This window comes from Patella vulgata, chromosome 2, assembly GCF_932274485.2.
Source record: "Patella vulgata chromosome 2, xgPatVulg1.2, whole genome shotgun sequence".
Classification (NCBI taxonomy): Eukaryota; Metazoa; Mollusca; class Gastropoda; family Patellidae; genus Patella; species Patella vulgata.
The window spans coordinates 66,949,130-66,970,367 of record NC_065880.2 but is presented as its reverse complement, the minus strand read 5'-3'; the positions used below and the strand labels follow the sequence as shown (position 1 = coordinate 66,970,367).

The 21,238-nt window shown below is 37.6% G+C and overlaps 2 protein-coding genes and 1 long non-coding RNA gene across 9 annotated transcripts; 1 reads left to right on the top strand and 2 right to left on the bottom strand.

Moving 5' to 3' along the window:
• Positions 1 to 1,620: 1,620 nt before the first annotated feature.
• On the bottom strand, positions 1,621 to 9,763 carry LOC126811240 (transcription initiation factor TFIID subunit 12). The gene is made up of 7 exons (XM_050536817.2): positions 9,622 to 9,763; positions 6,856 to 7,056; positions 6,437 to 6,529; positions 5,054 to 5,335; positions 4,798 to 4,912; positions 3,839 to 3,927; positions 1,621 to 1,796 (listed from the first exon to the last, which is right to left on the bottom strand). Exons 2-7 carry the CDS (start codon positions 6,988 to 6,990, stop codon positions 1,758 to 1,760), a joined length of 753 nt encoding a protein of 250 aa, XP_050392774.1. The 5' UTR covers positions 6,991 to 7,056; positions 9,622 to 9,763; the 3' UTR covers positions 1,621 to 1,757.
• Positions 9,764 to 9,853: 90 nt separating this feature from the next.
• Positions 9,854 to 12,566, top strand: LOC126823453 (uncharacterized). Of its 7 annotated transcripts, none has more exons than XR_008786000.1 (4): positions 9,854 to 10,012; positions 11,062 to 11,222; positions 12,000 to 12,039; positions 12,221 to 12,566. It is a non-coding gene; the product is annotated as an uncharacterized LOC126823453 (long non-coding RNA). The 7 variants fall into 7 exon arrangements; XR_008785998.1 differs by having other exon boundaries at positions 10,004 to 10,141; XR_008785997.1 differs by lacking the exon at positions 9,854 to 10,012 and adding an exon at positions 10,018 to 10,146.
• A 2,418-nt stretch (positions 12,567 to 14,984) lies between these two features.
• LOC126830576 (uncharacterized) lies at positions 14,985 to 21,154 on the bottom strand. The gene is made up of 4 exons (XM_056098738.1): positions 20,981 to 21,154; positions 18,947 to 20,229; positions 18,026 to 18,155; positions 14,985 to 15,667 (listed from the first exon to the last, which is right to left on the bottom strand). Exons 2-4 carry the CDS (start codon positions 19,495 to 19,497, stop codon positions 15,071 to 15,073), a joined length of 1,278 nt encoding a protein of 425 aa, XP_055954713.1. The 5' UTR covers positions 19,498 to 20,229; positions 20,981 to 21,154; the 3' UTR covers positions 14,985 to 15,070.
• Between the last annotated feature and the right edge of the window lie 84 nt (positions 21,155 to 21,238).

Below are 21,238 nucleotides of genomic sequence, written 5' to 3'. Positions count from 1 at the left end.
ATCAGGTAGCATCAAAGTTATCTTGTCCTAAAGCATCCATCAATGAAATTGCTTAGCTCTGCTTTGCTTTAGCTCGAAATATCAATCATTAAACTCAGTCAAGACATTCACCTAATAAACATCTACATCAAGTTTAACCAGCGGCTGCCAGGCAGGATACGCCCACATTTTTGAGATGGATAGAGAACAAGCTAAAAAGAAAGTGATTTTTCCTACTATCAAGGGCCATAATTCATGAAGTTACAATCGGATATGCGCCAATATCGAAAGGAACCAAGATCTTTGGGTTATAAATATGCATTTCAAGTTTCATCAAAATCGGATTAAATTGTAACCTCTACCCACAACCTTGATATACCATATTTCCACACCTTTCGCGTACAAGCTGCGGCCATTTTGTCCGGCAGTTTTGGTTTGATTTTCAGGAAATTTGAACTCAACCTTTATTATGGTGTTACGGTGATATATTCAAACAGTTTTTTAAAATCAGAGGGACCACAAGCTAAAAAAGGCAATTTTTCGTATAATCAGGGGCCATACATGTAATTCAGGAAGTTACGATCCGATATGCGATATGCGACAATATTGAAAGGAACCAAGATCTTTAGGTTATAAATATGCATTTCAAGTTTCATCAAAATCGAATTAAAATTGCGACCTCTACAGGGTCCACAACTTTGATTTACCATATTTTTACACTATTCGCGTACAAACGGCGGCCATTTTGTCCGGCAATTTTGGTCCGATTTTCACGAAACCCGACATCAACCTTCCTTAGGGGGTAACGGTGATATAGTAATACGTTTTTTTAAATCAGATAAAAATTATGACCTCTATAGGGTCCACAAGCTAAAAACGCGATTTTTCGTACAATCAGGGGCCATAATTCAGGAAGTTACAGTCCGATATGCACGAATGTCGAAAGACCTTTGGGTTATAAACTTACATTTCAAGTTTCAACAAAATCAGATAAAAATTGTGACCTCTATAGGGTCCATAAGCTAAAAACGTGATTTTTGGTACAAACAGGGGCCATAATCCATGAAGTTTCGATCCGATACATTTCAATATCGAAAGCAGCCGAGATCTTTTGGGGATAAACCTATATTTCAAGTTTCGTCAAAATCGGACAAGAATTGTGACCTGTAGAGAGTCCACAAACAAATTGTGGACGGATGGACAGGGGTGACAACAAAATACCTTCTCATGAAAATGTGGGCGTATAAAAAATCTACCTCAGTTAAAAGCAAAGTTATGTTCCAAAGCCCAAGCAGAAAATTCTCATCATCGAACTTAGTAAAGGTAATGATGGGGTGTGTCTGTCATTCATAAAAGCTATGAGGTCCCATCCCATGAGCTAATGAAAACAGACATACACCAAGAAGTGTACTGAGGGAAATTATGCGTGGACAGCAGTGTTTCTGTTAACAGAACTTTTATGTGCACCTGGAATCCAAAATGACTACTCAGTTCCTCATCCTACTCTACTACTGACAAGGGGGTGGGGGAACCAGACTGAAAGATTCTGAGGAACTTTCTTGACCAACACAGCTCAGTGAGTCAACACTTTATCCTCTGAGCTAAAGTGGCTGTACACAATAGAAGAAGGTTTTTTTGTATAGATAATAAATGGATTTATTATAATATGTACAGTATATATGTTGCATGATTTATATATATATTTGTGATACAACTAGTCTTTACATGAAGATATAATGAGAAATCTGTACAACTGGATAAATACACCACAAATTCATTCAATATTTTTTTAATGTCTTTCTGATCAATGCCATTCTCTAAAAATAAATAATATATTCAATTTACATTGTTATTCAATATTGATAGCATAATGTGCAACTTTGAAAACAATTATGGCATTCATACTACAGAATAGGTCTTTTTCTTATGAAGGATTCGATTTCAAATTCTGTTACTTATAAACCTGTAACGGTAAATCTCTTTGATCTTTGGGCTATATTCTATGCCCGAAATAACTTGCGGTCAGAAAGTCAGGGGCGGCTTTGGATATATACAGGGAAATTTGGGGTTATTATTCTGCAAGTTTTTCTTTAAACCTGTACCGGATTATTCTTCCAGGGTAGGTTTTTTTTCCATAAGAAAACATAAGGTTTTTCTTACGGGAATTCTGGTATATTCTCATCTTGTGTACATGTAAACATAGACGGTTTATAAGCAAGATAAAGTCCCCGACTTCGGTTATGCTGGGGAAGAAAGACTTCAGAAAAAACCCTCGACAGAAAAACCTCGGCATAACCTCAGTCTCGTGCTTTATCCTACACATAAAAACCAAAGAGGTAAATTATTTTTTTAACTAATGGCCATTAAAAACGCAATGCCAAATTCAAAGTTTATTTACTGCAACACCTTTTAACAAATGTACATAACAATTGACGAAATCGCGATAAGCATCTGTGGATAATTTAATAAAAGAATTCACTACAAATGTACAAAACCGAAACGTCACAGAACCATGAAACAAAGCAGGGGTCAGCTTAAGTCAATATCGGGTATGTCCACCCTGAGCTCTTACACATGCCTGAAGTCACCTTGGCATGGACTGGCACAGATGTCTCACTACACGCTGTGGGATTGTTTGCCAATGATTTTGGAGTGCCTGTGCCAACTCTGCAACAGTTCGTGGTGGCACGGCTTGAGTTCGAACCAGTCGTCCAAGTTCATCCCAAAGGTGTTCGATCAGGTTCATGTTGGAAGACATAGCAAGCCAATCCATAACACGGACATGATGATTGTTCAGAAAGTCTCTGGAAAACCATCTGTCGACGGACGCCATGTTGAGCCAGCAATGGAAGCAACACCGGACGAAGGATGGCGTCAACATAATGTTGAGAGTTGAGATTGCCTAGGACCACCACACACTGGGATCGGAAGTTGATGTTGATAGCTGCCCAAACCAGCAATGGAAGCAACACCGGACGAAGGATGGCGCCAACATAATGTTGAGCGTTGAGATTGCCTTTGACCACCACCAACTGGGACCGGAAGTTGACGTTGATAGCGGCTCAAACCATGACGCCACTTCCCCCGAAACGATCCCTTTCCAGCACGCAGTTACGAGCAAAGCGTTCATGTCGACGTTGGTAGATACGGTGACGTCCATCAGAAAAACTGAGGTTGAATCGGGATTCATCCGAGAAGATAACATTTCGCCATGGTGTGTTGTGCAGATTCCCCTGATTTGCGACCCATTGCTGTCTGGCAAGTCAATGATGATGCAAAAGGATTTGACCTTGGTAAAGTCAACAGCAGTGTAACGCAAGATCAGCCAGGTGCCTTCGGACTGTTTGAGGACTGATCTGACATTGTTGTGTTCCAACAGGTCCCCTGGCAATAGCAGTAGCTGACTGGAACCTGTTGCGAAGATGCTGTAGTCGGATGTGACGATCTTGAGCAGTGGTTGTTACAGGTGGCGCTCCAGGTTGGGGTCGAAGCGTTGTGGCGTCAAAGCATTCTCTGAGGCGAGCAATGGTCGATGGGTGCCAATAGCTCTGTTCCTGTTTTCTTGTGTAAGGCGTGGCATTTTTCCGAAGTGATGAATGTTGAAATTTTGATCTGTGCAAAACGTGACATGGGACTGCTTAAAATCATGAAAAAAGACAAGTGTTCATTACCGAGAACTGATATTGGGTTCAAACCCAGAACTCCACAAAAAGAGACCCATCACAAGAAAACGTTTACCAGAAATATTTCACGAAGTAGGCATTGGGTTTTTAATGGCTTTAAGTATAGTAACAAACACTAATTTCTATATTCTTTTATAGAAAGCAGAAATGCTAGTGGATAGTTTTAAATATTTTACCTGTTTGTGAGCCTCAGTAACACAAGCTTTCTTGAAAGGTCTAACATCATCAGAACCAAATCCTGGTAACCACATATTCCATGTTCTTTCTGTAAATTTAGTATTAAAATACCGGTAAGTTTAGTTTGGTGTTAAATATATTACTATCAATACACATTTTTAAAGGACAATATTCACTGTAACCCAGGTATCGTTTAATCTTGTGTATCTAGCACTAATTACTTTCACATTCGTTTAATATCAAATCTTTGTTTAAAAATCGTTTAAAATCACCAAAAATCATCTAATTTGTACATGTGTCCAGTTTAAAGCTGACTGTTAATTTTGATAATGATTGTCCAATTTACAAGTGTTTAATTTCCTGATCACTGTTCAAAAATTAATCATTATACATCATTAATCAATTGGGTTGTTTATTTTTTAACAATGATTGAGAAATTAAACACTTGTAAATTGGACACTCATTATCAAAATTGAATGGTCAGCTTTAAACTGGACAGAAGTACAAATTAAACGATTTATGGTGATTTTAAACAGTTTTTACAAATTTTTAAACAAAGATTTGATATTAAACGAATGTGAAAGAAATTAGTGTTAGATACACAAGATTAAACGATACCTGGGTTACAGTGATTGGTGTCAGTCGTTATTACATAAGTGAAATAACTGGTTAAACATGTTCCAAATATAATTTTAACACAGCGATCATTGCTACGATAGATAGAGATGCATAATGTGATAATGGCTGACACCAATATTGTTAAAGTTCAATTAGTGTTACATATTATACAGTACAGGTCTCATGTTCTGTATATGAAATTACGTCAAGCATTTCTATATGGCACATGTGATCACAGATGATTATGTGCAGAACATGTAGCATGTAGTCATACAGTATAATTGTTACTTTGTGATTACAATATTACTTTATAGAAGTATCCTGAAAGTTTTAAACTTACCTAAATACAACTGAACATCTTTGACTTCTAGTGTATTTGATTTTCTATGTTTAGCTATTTGACATGCAGCACTAACTACATTTTCTATAAAATCATCAGCTACTTGTAATAAAACCTGTAAAAAAACCAATAAAACTAACTTTATTTATTAAAATAAAATGAAGCCCTTTTGATTATCAAGACATTTGATGGATTGTGTAATCAAGGTCACTGGCCCAGAACACATTTATTGAATAAAAATAACATCTAGTTTTACCTCTTCAACATCATCATCTAACTGTTCTAAAGGATCAACTTCTTTAACTAATTCTTGTAGACGTCTTTTATCTAAAACACGACCTTCGCTACTACTTGCACTTGTACTACCAATAGCTGGGCATGGTACATAAGGTGCAGCAGGACGGATTACAGGTGACATAGCTATAGGTGTAGGTGAATTGGTCATAGCCATAGGAGATGACTGAGATAAACCTGCTATTGCTGTAATACCTGGTGATACACAATTACTGTCCATAGTAGCTTTTAATGGATTGGTTATCTACAAAATAAATATTAAATTAACAGTCTTGTTACATAAATTCCTAACTCACAAATTATCACCCCTAAAAAATAGTCACAATTCTATTTTATAAATTGTGTCCATTAGGGATGGATGGACACCCATCAATACATACATTTAGCAAAGACAGGTTGCCATGCGATGAAACATATATCCACACCAGTTAAGTTGTTATAGCTAAGGTTATCACCTTTGCATATGGGGACATTTCAACACATGAAAAAATGATCAAGACTAACAACCTGTGAAGAAATAATTAAAATTTAATTGGCTTCTAGTAGGGCTAATATTTATTATACAAAATCAATAGACTTTTTTGATGAACATTAACACTGGGTATAAATTTCAAATCAATTGGATAATAACTGTAGACACAAGACGACCCACAAGATTTCTAAAAGGAATCAAGGGAAATTCAAGTAAACTGAGTGATAACTTAAGCACCCAGAGCATACACAGCAATTGTGGACGACAGACGGGTGCGAATGACAACAATATACAACCATATTTCAATTGGGCGTATGAAAATAAAGACTTAAATATGTTAGACGCCATTTTGGCCTTGATGTTCAGATATAGGAATGAATTATTGTTCAGGCATCGACTAACAATTTTTGAGAAAAGAAGATGGCCGTATGAAATTGACAGAAAATAATGGCCGTGTTGGGATTAATCAATTTGGATAGTTTTTGATAAGACTACTTTTTATTGTATATGGTCTGAATGTCTTTATTGTATTTTTGTCTGGAATACTGTGCCTTTAATTTTTCACTGGTCATTTAATTTACCTGTGACCAACATCATGTAAGTCACTCACAAAACCCATAGCATCTAGCTGTGTTTGCTTTTCCGTTTTTTAGTTTGTGTGATGGTGTGCTCCTCATGCACATATTAATCAGTGGAAAATCAACTTTTATTGCAGAATTTTTAAGCTACAAAACAGAATTAAATAAATAACAAAATAATTTCTTGTTTTCAGTAATCTTCACTGTCAATCTGATTTTTATCATACATAATTGAACCTTAAGTCTTCGGTTGAGAACATGATGTAATTAATGAACACAATACAAAACAAAATACCTTCAGTTGTTCCTGACGAGAACGTTCCAATAAAATATTCAATTTATCAAACTCCTCTTTTTGCTGCTGGGTATATGGTCCACTGCCTAAAAACTTATAAGAAAAGTTCAAAGGCTAAATAACATCATTTATAGCAAAAGATGAATTAGATAGACCTTGATTAAATCGAGCTTGTTTAAATCATACAAATTTTGAAACAATAAATATGCAGAGCTGTCGCTTAACATTTTAATTGTCAGTTCATGAGTCATACTTTTTTTTTTAGTGTTTTTTCAACAAAAACATTTTGAATACAATATTATTAAGAATTAATCACATAAATTCTATTATTGAAAGTGAAAATGCCTCTTTAAACGGACCCAATATATTGTATCTTAAAAGAGTGTCTAGTAACAAATACAATTAAGAATGAAACTTACTGATATTTGTTGCTCTAACTGTTTGATTGTATCTGCATAGTTAATAGGAGTTGCTACTTTAGATGGAGATGATAATGCAGGAACAGCAGTGGTGATGGTGGTTGAAGTAAGATGTGTGTCTGGCGTTGACGTCATTCCATGCACACCTTAACACTTGACCATTTCTTTTTTACATAACGCTAATTTGCGTAAGATTTTCTTCTATAAATTCATGCAATACAAAATACAAATAGTCTAACAATAATTTTAAATTATAGAATACATGTAATTCATCAGTCATTGGAATGATGAAGAATAAAATGTCAGAAACTTAATTTGATAATCAAACCATGGGGTACAAAAAGGTATTTTTTCCTGACTTTATAGTGAGGTGAGTTGGGTTGGGTGGTAATCTTGAATCTTAAGATGTTAAATACTGGTAAAAAAAATTTTATCATTCATTGTTTTATGCCTTTCATGTTCGAGACATGGCGATACGATTAAAGGCATTACATTTTCTAATGACATTAAATTTATGACAGTCAGTTGAGTCAGTAGTGATACATATCTGTAATCAGTACTGAACTTTAAACGTAGATCTAGTGTTACTGTTACATGTAGTTATAGTAGTGTATCTGAAAGTATCGGCGACTCACAGGCACTTATAGTTCCTTTCGAAACGGAAATGAAATGGGCTAAATGAAGACGGGCATATGCCATACAGTGTGCTATGCAGGGAAATGTTGCTCGGGCAGCGGCACTATGGCCTACTCTTATATCGAATTCCATCTGCCATGGGATCTTTTACGTGGACGCCAGTGTAGGCTATATTTAAGTCCGAAATGACGTAAATCCAAAATGGCGCGGGGCTGAAATGACATGTAATCATCCCGATGAATGTCATACCCACTTTGCCACTGTGGCTCCCCATTCACGAACAGTGTCTGATTGGACCCTGAGAGGCATTAGTCCGATCAGACACCGTTCTCCTAGTCCTAAAAGGAACTAACTAGCCTAAGGCTAATGCACTTGCTGCAGCGACTTTTCCCGGATGGCGATTCACCGATTGTGTATGAAATGTGCGCTATATAGCTAATTATACACACGTATACTTAGCGCCATGGAAAATGCATCACTCTTTTTTCCCAAATATTTTATTACTAGGTGGTTTTGTATGTATAATATTATGCAATACTATGAACTATTGTTTCACACAATGCTCCCAAACGTAAAAAATATCGGCCTGTGTGCAAAAAAAAAAAATTGCACGAGATGCACATGAAAAACCCAATATTCACGTGCAGCATTATGTGTGAGCCCTTTAAAAGCATGTTTTCAACTTAATGTGCAGTACATGAACTGTGAAACATCAATCTGTCGTAATTTGTTGTTGGTCGTGTGAAGGAATCGAGTTAGAGATGCCGAGACTTACTAAAAATCAACGCAATGAAGCCATGGGAATGTCCAGGGCTGGCATGTCTACACTGCTATTGCCAGACACTTCAATTGTCATCAGTCCACTATTGTAAGGTTGGTGGAACGTGTTCGAGTTACTGGATCAACACGTGACCGTCAACGTCCTGGTCCACAACGCGTTACAACCCAGGCTCAAGACCGTTACATCCGGGTCACTCATCTGTGTGACAGATTCCGCCCAGCGACTCGAACAGGTGCAGCAGTCGTCGGAAGACAAGGACCAGTAAGTGCCAACACCGTAAGACGTTGTCTAAGAGAAGTAGGACTCCGTGCACGACGACCTTATGTTGGAGCTATCCTCAGGGATCATCACCATCAACGGCGTTTGATATAGGCTCAAGGACACCAGACATGGAGAAGAGTAGATTGACAAAGTGTGCTCTTCAGTGATGAGAGTCGCTTTCATCTTTATCACGCTGATGGCCGTCTACATATTGTGTGGAGACGTCTTGGGGAACGTCTTGGGGAACGTCTTGCAGACTGCTGCGTCTTCAAAACGAATCGATGGGGTGGGGAAAGTGTAATGGTGTGGGGAGGCTTCACATTTCATCACCGGACCGCCCTACACATTTGCAGGGGTCGCGTTAATGCTGTAGCCTACCGTGATGATGTCTTGCAACCAATTGTTGTTTCGATGTTTCGAGCGCACCCACAACTTCAGCACTTCCAACAGGATAATGCACATCCGCATACCACCCGTTTTAGTATGGACTACCTGGCTGCTAACAACATCAATGTCTTGGACTGGCCAGCCATGTCTCCGGCACCGATAGAACATGTCTGGGATGAGATTGGACGCCGTCTGTATCGGAGACCGTCTGTATCGGAGACCACAGATGCACACCATTGCTGCTTTAGAAGCTGCTCTTGTCCAAGAATGGAACAATTTGCCCGAGGCCTTCTTGCAAACATTGGTAAATTCCATGCGACGTCGCTGCACAGTGTGCGTAAGCGCCCGTGGAGGACACACACGCTACTGACATCTGTGTCGTACTTTTGGTTTTGACCCCTCTGACTTTGTACCGTTGATTACAGACTAAACATCCATAAGTGTACAAATGTGTTGTTATTGATGTGTTCCCATTTGAATATTGTTCACAATAAGAAGCAAAATAAATAAGATATGATATGTTTACAAAATTACAGATTACAATTACAGGATCATTTTGTTATACGAAAAACTAAGTGATGCGTTTTCCATGGCGCTCAGTATATTTTACCGTGCTACTAATGGAAATGCACAACCATTAATGCTAATCTAATTTAACAAAAGAAAACGTGTAGGTCTTAATCTGGATTATATCACCTTACTTTAATCAAAACCATAAAAACAATGTCATCAGCTCTGAAGCTTCGACTTTCCTCTTTTTCGTTTTTAGCGACCACTTTCCGGCTTTCTTTTGCCTTTGATTATCCAGACAAAATAAGATATAGTTTCAACAATTATATGGTAGGATTTCTCTGGACAATCAAGCATAAAGAAATTACGACATACAGCAAATTTTACGACTAGCGTTAATTGTTCGTTGTAGTAATGTTTATATAATTGGCACAATACTGGATCTTCAATGAGTTACTTTCTATTTTTCACTCGGCAACCGGCTGCAGATTTCACTCGGCCAACTTCGGTTACTCCTCTACACCAAACCATGTTTCCAAACAGAGTTATCTTTCCGTGACCCGCAAATTATATTTTTAACTGGTTTGCTTTTGGCGCAATATTCTGATGTTTAGGCTAACACTGTTTTTAACGACGTCAGCTTCTTATATTTATTGGGCTACAAACACTAAACAGTTGTCTTTTATTTTCTGAGGAGATTTTCTGACCTGGGTAATGTAAATGAAGTTTGTTACTTTATAGTAGGCTAGTATTTGACTAAAACTGCATAAATCAAATCTTAATCATAGATGTACCGATTGTAAATAATTTTTTTTGCTGACGAAGTCTTTTCTAACTTTTGGGGTAAGACTACTAACTAAGTAGCCTACATTGAAATTAGTGCTAGTACAGTAGAAGTGGTCTTGGCGTCGGGTAATCGATATGAAAACAAGTCTACATTATAATTAGGCCTAGATATCTACCTAGTCCGACTTCATTTCAAGAATTTTATTTATACCCCTTCTTAAGTTGTAGTAGTGACAGTTTAACTACAAGTAAGTACAACAGCAACCAACAGGGGGTCACAGTATCGTGACTCGTGGACTTGTCAGGAGTATAACTTGAGCCTGAGAATGATCAATGAGATACACACAAATGGATAAGTCTGATAATCAGTTAATAAATCAGATGTAACTTGTAAATAAAGGCACTGTATGACAGTGTATGTAGGCCTACATATGATATATATTCTAAATACTAATAAATAGGCCTAGTAGTATTGTTTTATTAATATTACCTATTTATTAATTAATAGGGTTTCAGGTCAAACTCAAAGTTTCAAATGATCAAAACCTCTATATACCAGTCAATGCGTGGGATGGCACCAAAATAAGTGCTTTTCTGTCATATTTGAGTGACGTCATGAGTCATAAGCGGTATTTTCCCTTCAGAATCGCTATACTGGCTAGGCCCTATAGTACCAATTTTAAAACTGAATGAAATCCGCACGTTATTGTCAGCTAAGATTTATTAAAATCATAATTATATATTATAGATCTAATTTCAAATATTATACTTAACTAATAGAATCAATTAAGCTTTTACTATCTAATATGTGAATTTAGGGTAGTTACATTATGTTTCTATTTCAGTGTTCATCAATAGTGGTTTTGATTTTTCACTTGGATTGGTGGAAGAAGGTACCATACAATACTATACTACTGTACTGTGTTAGATTGTTCAGCGTAAATTGGTTTCAAAGACCTTTCCAGTACGCCACGGTATTCAGTATAATCTAAGGAAATTAAAACAGGTGAGCAAGTTACATTGTACTCAAATATGGCTTTACAAAATACTAATAGTACTAGTAGAATTAATCTCTCATTGCCTAACAAAATTCTGCCTGTTGTTATATGTAGAAGCTATATTATTAAACGAAACATAACAAATATTAAATTCTCTAGATGTGAAGAGTCAAAATACATGCCTCCAATTAAAGATTTGGATCAGATTATTGGGTCTATACAAAATGACAAAGACTTTTATATAGATTTGCCATATGGCAATTTCACTTTGGGAGAAATAAAACGTTTTCGTGATTTTTACATTGCAAAAAGAGTAAGACAAGAGTTGGAAAATGAAAACAAATATGTTTTGAATTGGCAACCGATAATTACTACCAGAGTTATGGCCCTTGATCACTTTGAAAAATCTTGTGAACACTCTAGAGGCTAAAGTTAAAATCCAATTGACTTTAAATTTATACACAGTGTTTAAGGTCATGAGACAAGACGCCTATTGATTTTCAGCGAGATCTGATGATTACTGCAAGAGTTATGGCATTGATATGTGAGAGACATTAGTTTAAAGTCGATTCTGGTTATTATAATCTAATGTATGAACTTTGTGTTGATTTTACCAGCCTGTAATTGTGGTATCATAATTAATTGTGATTTTAACATTTTTTTTAGTTAACTATATTAAATGAATTCCAAATGTACGTGTTGGCGAGGGGGTACATTAATAATTATATGTTTTTGTAGTACATGTTCCTTGTTTTATAATAAAACTACGCCCTTTCATTTTTCAGAAGAAAAGTATAGAAAATATTTCCAATTATCTATCTTGAGGTAAATCAGTTTATTATTTTCATTAACAGTTCTTATTTTTGTAAATTTTTATGTAAATCAACTACTTGTCATTGGAGTGCATCTCAAAATTCACTTTCCTTATCTACATAAAGTTTATGTAATAAGTTATAGTGTGTAAATTTGAAGTAAGTTCATATGTTTTTTTATTAATTATTTACAGATCACAGAGATTGAATGCTGCAGGTCTTGTGTTTAGTGTATAGACTAATTGGTGGATGTTATTAACATTAACCTTTTAGCAAAGGTTAGCTTGATGATGTTACTGACTTTGCAGTGTAGTGGAAGATGTTAACCTAACTTTGGTAGACAACAAGCCTAACCCTGAAGTCAACGATGTACAATATGTCAGTGTCACGGTTCCACTACCAAACGTAACGCGAATATAAACAATACTTACGGGTACATGTATTTACTTTGATTGAAATGAGGTCAACTTAAAAATTTGTGTAGATGTGTTATTTGTTGTAACAGTTATATCCATAAAAGTTATATCCATAAAATGTAAATTGTATTTTCTCTATATTAGTATAACAGATTAAACGAAATAAGATTATTTCACTCATGACTCGTAGTCACCCACCATCGTAGAAGTGTCAACATATCGAGAACACGCATTCATGAACCATGATTAGTTGGGACAAATTAATAATGAGGAATACTGTTTTCAAAGGCCTTAAGACAGGAAAGTGGTTATTGGTCACAACATTCATGTGTCACTGCAGGGGAGGGGGTGGAGTCAAATGATAATGCATTCGTGTTGGATAATAAGGTCTGTCATTTAGTGAAGAGGCTTAGCTTCGTTTCCAAGAGTAGGGTCGACTGCATTCCCACTGTTAAGATTTCGAGAAACAGGGCCCAGATTCTCACATCAGATACTTGAACCACAGAAAAGGTTACCTTTCAGAAAATTGGCTCTGTAGCCTAAAACTGAATCACCTATATCTCGGTTCAGAGCAAAGCAATCTGACTGAAATTTCAGCATTTTCTGTTTCTATTATTTATTGTTGAACTATTATAGCGAGAACTGTCAGCTCTTATCTAATCTTACCCAATGGCGCCAATGCCCCTTTAAAATGCCCCTTATAAATCTAGTTTAAAATCCAAATATTTGTCTAAACTTTAGACAGACCTTATGATCTACTAGTATTCTCCAGTTGGTCAATTTCACTGCAAGTCAGTCAAAACGGCCAAACATGACTGGCGAAAATATACTATTCAAAAAAAGTAGGGGATATTTGATTTTGGGGGCATAATACTAAAATATGCAAATGACTACGAAAAAAGTCACTATAGAACCTAACAGAAGAAACATTTCCAGTTACATGTGACGCCCAAACGCACCAATAGCTACCGCATGGAATGCAGGTGATGCTTGGGATCATCATGGGGGTCCAACCCAAGATTTGCACGACTCTGACTTTGAATGTTACAGTCATTGTGGCATTGAATTCCAGGGTGGAAACATCAGTTTAATTGTTTTAGTGACCAGAAAACAAATTTTGATATGTGTCAGCTTACCCAAAATGAAAGGTTACGTGCCCTTGGCATGCTACAGATCGGCACAACACAGGCGGTTGTGGCGCGGACGATGAATGTTTCTCAGTCTGTCAGAAGCAGGCTATGGTCCAGATACCGTGATACACAATCTGTACAGGACAGACCACGCTCAGGTCGACCAAGGGCGACAACTCAAGCCCAGGATCGATTTATCCGTACCTTGGCCTTGAGAAATCGTGTCATCACAGCAAATCAGATCAGCGCTCGTCTTCAAACAGACACTGGTTTGAGAGTGAGTGGCCAGACGATTCGGAATCGACTGCATAGGGGTCACCTTCGCGCCCGACGTCCTCGCGTGATCCCTTGTTTGAGAGATCATCACATTCAGGCAAGACGTCGTTGGTGTAGGGATCGTCAACACTGGGATAATCGACGCTGGAGCAATGTGATGTTTTCAGATGAGTCAAGGTTCACTGTTGATTTTTTGGACAGACGTAGGAGGGTGTGGCGTCGTCGAAACGAGCGCTTCCAAGACGTTAACGTCATCAGACATGATCGATTTGGGGGTGGTTCTGTTATGGTGTGGGGAGGCATCACTGTTGCTGGAAGAACGGATTTACATGTTGTTGCAGGGCGTGTTACAGGCCAGTACTACCGGGACAACATCTTGGCAGTCCATGTTGTGCCGTTCGCACGACGTCATGGCCGCCGTTTCATCTTCCAGGATGACAACGCAAGATGTCACAGGGCCAGGATCGTTACAGGTTACCTCCAACAACAGAACATCACCACATTACCTTGGCCAGCACTGAGTCCCGACCTCTCCCCCATCGAGCATGTCTGGGACATGCTTGGACAGAGGTTACGTCAACGTCAACAACGTCCTGCCAATGTCCAAGAACTTGCTGCTGCGTTGCAACAGGAATGGGACAATCTGGACCAAAATGACCTTAGACGTCTCATTAGGAGTATGCCACGTCGGATCAATGCTTGTTTGGCAAACAGAGGAGGATTTACCCGTTACTGACTTGGTTGTGATGCTGTGGTAACTTTGCTGTTTGACCCCGGGTATCATTTTACTCTTATAATGGTCAGTCTGTGCCTTACTTAGTCTAACGATCATTTGGAATAAATCGATGAATGTGAACTTCATTTCATTTTGTCATTTGTTTCTTCGTCAGTTTCATTAGGTGACTTTAATAACACTTAAAAATCAAATATCCCCTACTTTTTTTGAATAGTATAAGACAAATAAGGTTGGAAGTACCTTCAAAACAAACCATGGCACTTGAATCAATGACAGACCTTATGATCTAAAGCATACATCAGACCACTCAACCACACAACTGGTAAAGACTTTAGACAAATATTTGGATTTTAAATTAGAAACAAAACCATACTGTTGAAGATGTAATTGAGACAAGACATTAGACTAGCACTTATATTTATTAGCAAAAAAAAGCCAACAATTTGATTGGTTTTAGTGCTTAGCCAATCAAAATTGAAATTTCTACTAAAATTTGGATTTGATCTTAGTTAAAATTTCCCTACTTTTAAGTTCTGGTAAAATGTCCTTATGTGTCGGAAGTTCTGATTTGTCGACTAAACGAAAGCGACCAGACTGTCCACCGTTGGCTTTGAGAAATGCGACAATTTTGATCGGTGACATACTTTGCGTTACAATGGTGTACATCTGATTTCTAGTGGAATGATTTATAAAGCGAACTGGAACGGGGAGGTTATACAGTAAGCCGTTAATCTGGCGTGTGATATGATGAGGGAAAGCAGGTCCAAACAGTAGATCTTTTAGCATTTTAACTTTTATGAATTCGTCTAGTCGTGCCTGGGCAGCTTTTAAAATAAATCTATCAGCATGACGGTAATGTGGTTTTCTAGGATATTTCTTCTTAGCCTGTGAATCTGTTACTTCTTCCTTCATTTCAACATCTGTGTCACTGGTCTCAGTTTCTGAATCAGTTCCCTCAGCTGTAGTAGCTGTAACGTTTTCTCCTGCATCCTCGGCAGCTTTCTTCAACACCTCCGCTTCTTTAAGCAACGTATCAAAACTGACAGATTCTATCACTTGATCAGGTTTAGTGTAAGCAGAAACCTGGAATGAAAAACGATTTACTAAGACATGATATCTAGGTTAACTTTAAATAATGGCATTCATCAATTAAAGGTCAAATCTGTGCCTAGCCAGGAAGGCATTTTTATGTGCAATACAAGAGCAGAACGAAAACCAAGGTGGCTCAGTACATGAGGTGCCAGCTCTGTGGATAAGCCATCGGCTCAGGGGTTAAGCCACCAGCTCAGTTGGTAAGACAATGTCTCAGTGGGTAAAGACCCACCTCTGTGGGTAAACCGCTGGCTCGGTGGGTTCTGACTCGATGTGTAGGACACTGGCTCATTGATAAGAATCTGTTTTTAATCTGGCCAATGAAGTTCCTCAGGTTTTTCCAGCCTTTTTTCGTCTTGTTGCAAGGGCAAGATGGACTGGACAAGAAAAAAGGTCCCTTGTATAGCCATTGGCAGCATGTTGACGGAACGGGAAAAAAATGCATGATACTAGACATGAGATTCTACTCCTTGTCACATACAAGCTTGGCTCAAATTGATTCAAGGACATATCTTATGATCTAAAGGGCATGCATTAGACCACTAGACCAGCCCACCCATATATCAATCTTCTGGTGTTGTCACAGGATAACCCTGCTCAAGGGACAGGAACGTTGCTTCAGTGAAAGGGTGTAGAAATGCAATGCTTGGCTAAATTGGTTTTTATACGCCCACACTGAAATGTGGACGTATATTGCCGTCGCCCCCGTCCGTCCGTCTGTCGGTCCGTCCGTCCATCGTCCACAATTTCTTGTGGACGCTCTAACGCCAAAAGTTATCATCCAATTGTTTTAAAATTGATATATGTTGTTTTCATTAGTGAGATGAAGAAGCCTATTTAATTTCAATAACTTCCGTTTATTACGTCAAGAGTTATGGCCCTTGTTTCACTTTGTTGAACCTTGTGAACGCTCTAATGCCAAAAGTTAACATACGATCTTTGTGAAATTTATATGCAATATTTATGTTAGTGAAACGAAGAAGCCTATTGAATTTCAACAATTTCTGTTTATTACGTCTAGAGTTATGGCCCTTGTTTCACTTTATTGAACCTTGTGAACGCTCTAACTCCAAAAGTTATCATCCGATCTTTCTGAAATTTACATGCATTATTTAAATTAGTGACACAAAGAAGCCTATTGAATTTCAGCGATTTCCGTTTTTTTACGTCTAGAGTTATGGCTCTTGTTTCACTTTATTGAACCTTGTGAACGCTCTAACTCCAACAGTTATCATCCGATCTTTCTGAAATTTACATGCATTATTTAAATTAGTGAAACGAAGAAGCCTATTGAATTTCAGCAATTTCCGTTTATTACGTCTAGAGTTATGGCCCTTGTTTCATGTTATTGAACCTTGTGAACGCTCAAACGACAAAAGTTATCAACCGATCTGTATGAAATTTATATGCATCATTTAAATTAGTAAAACAAAGAAGCCTATTGAATTTCAGCAATTTCCGTTAATCATCTAGAGTTATGGCCCTTGTTTCACTTTGTTGAATCTTGTGAATGCTCTAATGACAACAGTTATCATCCGATCTGTTTGAAATTGATATGCATGATTTAAATTAGTGAAACGAAGAATCCTATTGAAGTTCAGCAATTTCCTTTAATTACGCCATGAGTTATGGCCCTTGTTTCACTTTGTTGTACCTTGTGGTTGCTTTAACGACAAAAGTTATTATACGATCTGTATGAAATTTAAAGGTATCGTTTAAATTAGTAAAACGAACAAGCCTATTGAGTTTCAGCAAATTTCCGTTAATTACATCTAGAGTTATGGCCCTTGTTTCACATTGTTGAATCTTGTGAACGCTTGAACGACAAAAGTTATCACCCAATCTGTATGAAATTCATATGCATCATTTAAATTAGTGAAATGAAGAAGCCTATTGAATGTCAGCAATTTCTGTCAATTACTTCTAGAGTTATGGCCCTTGTTCTACTTTGTTGAATCTTGTGAACGTTCGAACGACAAAAGTTATCATCCGATCTGTATGAAATTGATATGTATTATTTGAATTAGTAAAACGAAAAAGTCTGTCGAATTTCAATAATTTCTGTAGATTACTTCCTGAGTTACAGCCCTTGTTTTAGTTTTTAGAACCTTGTGAACCCTCAAACGACGAAAATTATAATGTCATCTGTATGAAGTTGTCTATTAAATGCCCCCTAATTACCTACAAAAGAACAAATATACGACAACTCTTGTCGACCGCTCGGACGATTTAGCTGCTGTGGGCGTATGTTTAGTTGCCTGGCAACCTATCTTTATATAATGTAGGCCCTATTTAGCTCAGGAATCCATAGCCCTAAAGCTAATTCAAGTATTCAATAGAATAACTTACCTCTATGACTGGTTGTGTTTCGTAGAGCTTAAACAAGAAATCAGCTGCTGCAAAATTTCTAGAGCCTATCTTACTAAGAGACACTGCAGGTTCGGTTCCAACATCTTCCTTCTGTATCTTCATCTGACATCTTAAAGTAAAAAAAGAGAGAAATGGGGATTAACACTCACACAAAACAAACCAACATTTTTGGACTGACACCCAGGAGGTTTGACTCAATGAAAGACCTTATGAGCTTGGACCACTCAACCACCCCTAAAAACAAAAGAGTAACAAGCAAACTGAACATTTCAAAATTTTGATCAATGGGACAAGACTAGATCTTAAAGCTACAATTTCATATTTGTTAAGTTATATTTTTAAAATTTATTAAAAAAAAGCCTTAAAATAGATGGTATCCATACACAGTCCTACCTTGTTAAAGAATAATCCTATTAATCCTATAATTCACTATTGCCAGCTGCGAAATTGGCAAAATTATCATTTTCGAATTCCAACATTTGAAGATAGCTAATGCATGGAGGCAATAGGAAAACAAGGGAGGTAATTGTGTTATTATTTCCTGTGTCAATGATTTTTAAGGGTGGGAAATAATGCCCATAGTCGTATAATAGTGAGTTGATAACCTATTGAGCAAAAGACATAGAAATAATTATGTTTTGACTTTCATAGAAAATATGAAATTCTGGCTTGAAGGCTAAGGCCAGGAAACACAGCCTAGGTCTTACAGTTAAGGCCGGAAGACGCAAGACTACAGTAGGTCTTAAGAGATTCAAGACTAGGTCTTAAGAGACACAAGACTAGGCCTTACAGTTGAGGCCAGAAGATACAAGACTAAGCCTTACAGTTGAGACCGGAAGACACAAGACTAGGCCTTAAGATTATGGCCGGGAGACCAGACTAGGCCTTAAGGCAACTTACCTGAATACACGATCATCATTGTCAAAAAACTCCCATTCCAACAACATATTGTTGACAAAACATGAATGTTGTAAAATATAGAAACCTTGAACTTTACGATCTACTATCCAACTGACGTCCTCAAAGACAACGATATCCTTGGCTGGTAGTGTTGATATAGGTTTTCGGGTCCATTGTAAGCGATGAAGATTCGAACAGTTATCTTCCAAAATGCAGTTGCCCTTGACACGAAAGTCGATAACATCTGTTGCTGCTTGGTCGTGTGGTTGAAGTTTACTGTGTTGGGGGAGGATGAACTCGGGGTCACAGTTCGTCAAAACCTTTCGGGCTTTAGAGTAAGCGTCTGCTTGGGCATCTGTTCGGTTCTCTGCTTCACCAATCATGATGAGATGACCAGCTAGATAGAGGTTACAGAAAATTTTCTCCTTTTCTATTTCTGTGTTCATGCTACGACGGTACAGACAAATGGGCGTCAATTTTACATCGTTGAAAATTCCATCCAAGACAGTAATGATGGATGCAGGATGCGTGGCACTGCTAAGTTCGTTCATTTTGACAAACTGTTCACGGAGATCAAATGCCCTAGGATTTGGTGCTGCCTTTACCAAAGTGCTCTGAACCTATGCTTCTGCTTCTGTTATGACAGACTGTTCGACACCATCTAAGATGTTGCCATGTTCAACATTCATGGTGGTCAGTCGTTCAACCACCATATTATAACACAATGACTTAGCAGTTTTTTTGGAAACTGAAACACCTGCACCTTGTAGTATGTTGTCAATAAAGTACATGCCCTTATGATAAACTTTCCCTGATTCAGCTTTACAACTCTCTACATCATATCGACAACGGACTCGACATTTAGCCACAGAGGCCGCCAACTCCATTTTGCTGATTGAATTGGTTGAAGCATATTTAGGATTGGTTAGAATATCTTGGATCTGTTTCAAAATAGATGGTGGGGGTAACTCTGCAATTGTTTCTTTCTCCATCTTAGCAACGGTCGAGTTAAAATTCTCCAGTTTCTCCTTGATAACTTTTGGGGTCATATCATCCTGGTTCAAAATTTCAGTGACAGGAAGGGTACGATAAAGTTCCACCGCCTTCTTGAAACATGACAGTTTGATTTCTTTCTTGTTGATGCCGATAGCTCTGGCTAGGAACACACCACCCAGATTAAGTCGGCCAGTGAAAAAGGATCCGTTCTTTCCTTGTACCATGCCATCGATCAAAAAATCTGGTCTAATTCCAACTTTACAACTCATCAGAGAATTCTCAAACAACTAAAATGAAATAAAATAGGATTTAATGGGAAAGAGAGGAAAATGGGCTTTATTGTTCACTCGACACTAGGTCATTTCGGGACTAACATATAGTTCATTTTATTTCATTAGGGGTCTTTAGCAGTGGAAGGAAACCCTGAGGACATGGAGAAAACGCACGAGGTTGAACAGACGACCCTACTCCTTGTCACGTACAAGCGGGTAATGACGCATTAACGCTTCGACCACCCAAACTCGCCCCACTGGTCTTATGTAGATGGGCAAATAAAAGAATTTTATACGTAATACATGCTTAAATAAAAATAAAAATAAAGCAGAATCTGTGTTTTTAATGAGATTATTGTGAAAAATATTAAACATGCATTATGCAAGAGCTAAACCTGTCAATTTCAGGTCTTTCTTTAGGCCTGAAATCTTATCTAAATTATTAATTAGACATTAATTAACTTATCCAGACCATAATAAACTCCCGATGTCAAGGCTAGCCTTCGATGTCGACTGGATTACAATTCTATATGCTGCTATCGCTCATTGATAATTAAATCACAACAATAGACAATCGAGACTATTAGTTTCGAGGCTAGGCGAAACTTTCATCCGCTTAGTTTTCGGTTCATAGTGGACCAATTTGACTGACATTTTCAGCAAATTCCCTTTACATTATGTAGTTTTTAACTATTATAGTGAGAACTGCTAACTCGTTATCTTATCTCCATCTCCCATAATGTATCTTTAATAAATAAAACCTCACCATAATTTCATTGATTACTTTTTTTTCACTTCGTAAAAACATTGAAAGTCGTCGAATTTTTTCTGCTAGCGGCAATTTTGTGGCATCGATTGGTTCTGGGTTGGGTGTTTTGTGTACAGCGGCAGCAGGCAGACCTTTGTTATCAATGGGGCGTGTCTGGCAGCATGGTAATGTTTCCCATTTCTTCTCTGTAAATAAACCATTAAAAAATGTAGTTTGTTAAAGCTGCATTTAGTAACTGTATTGAATAAACCATGA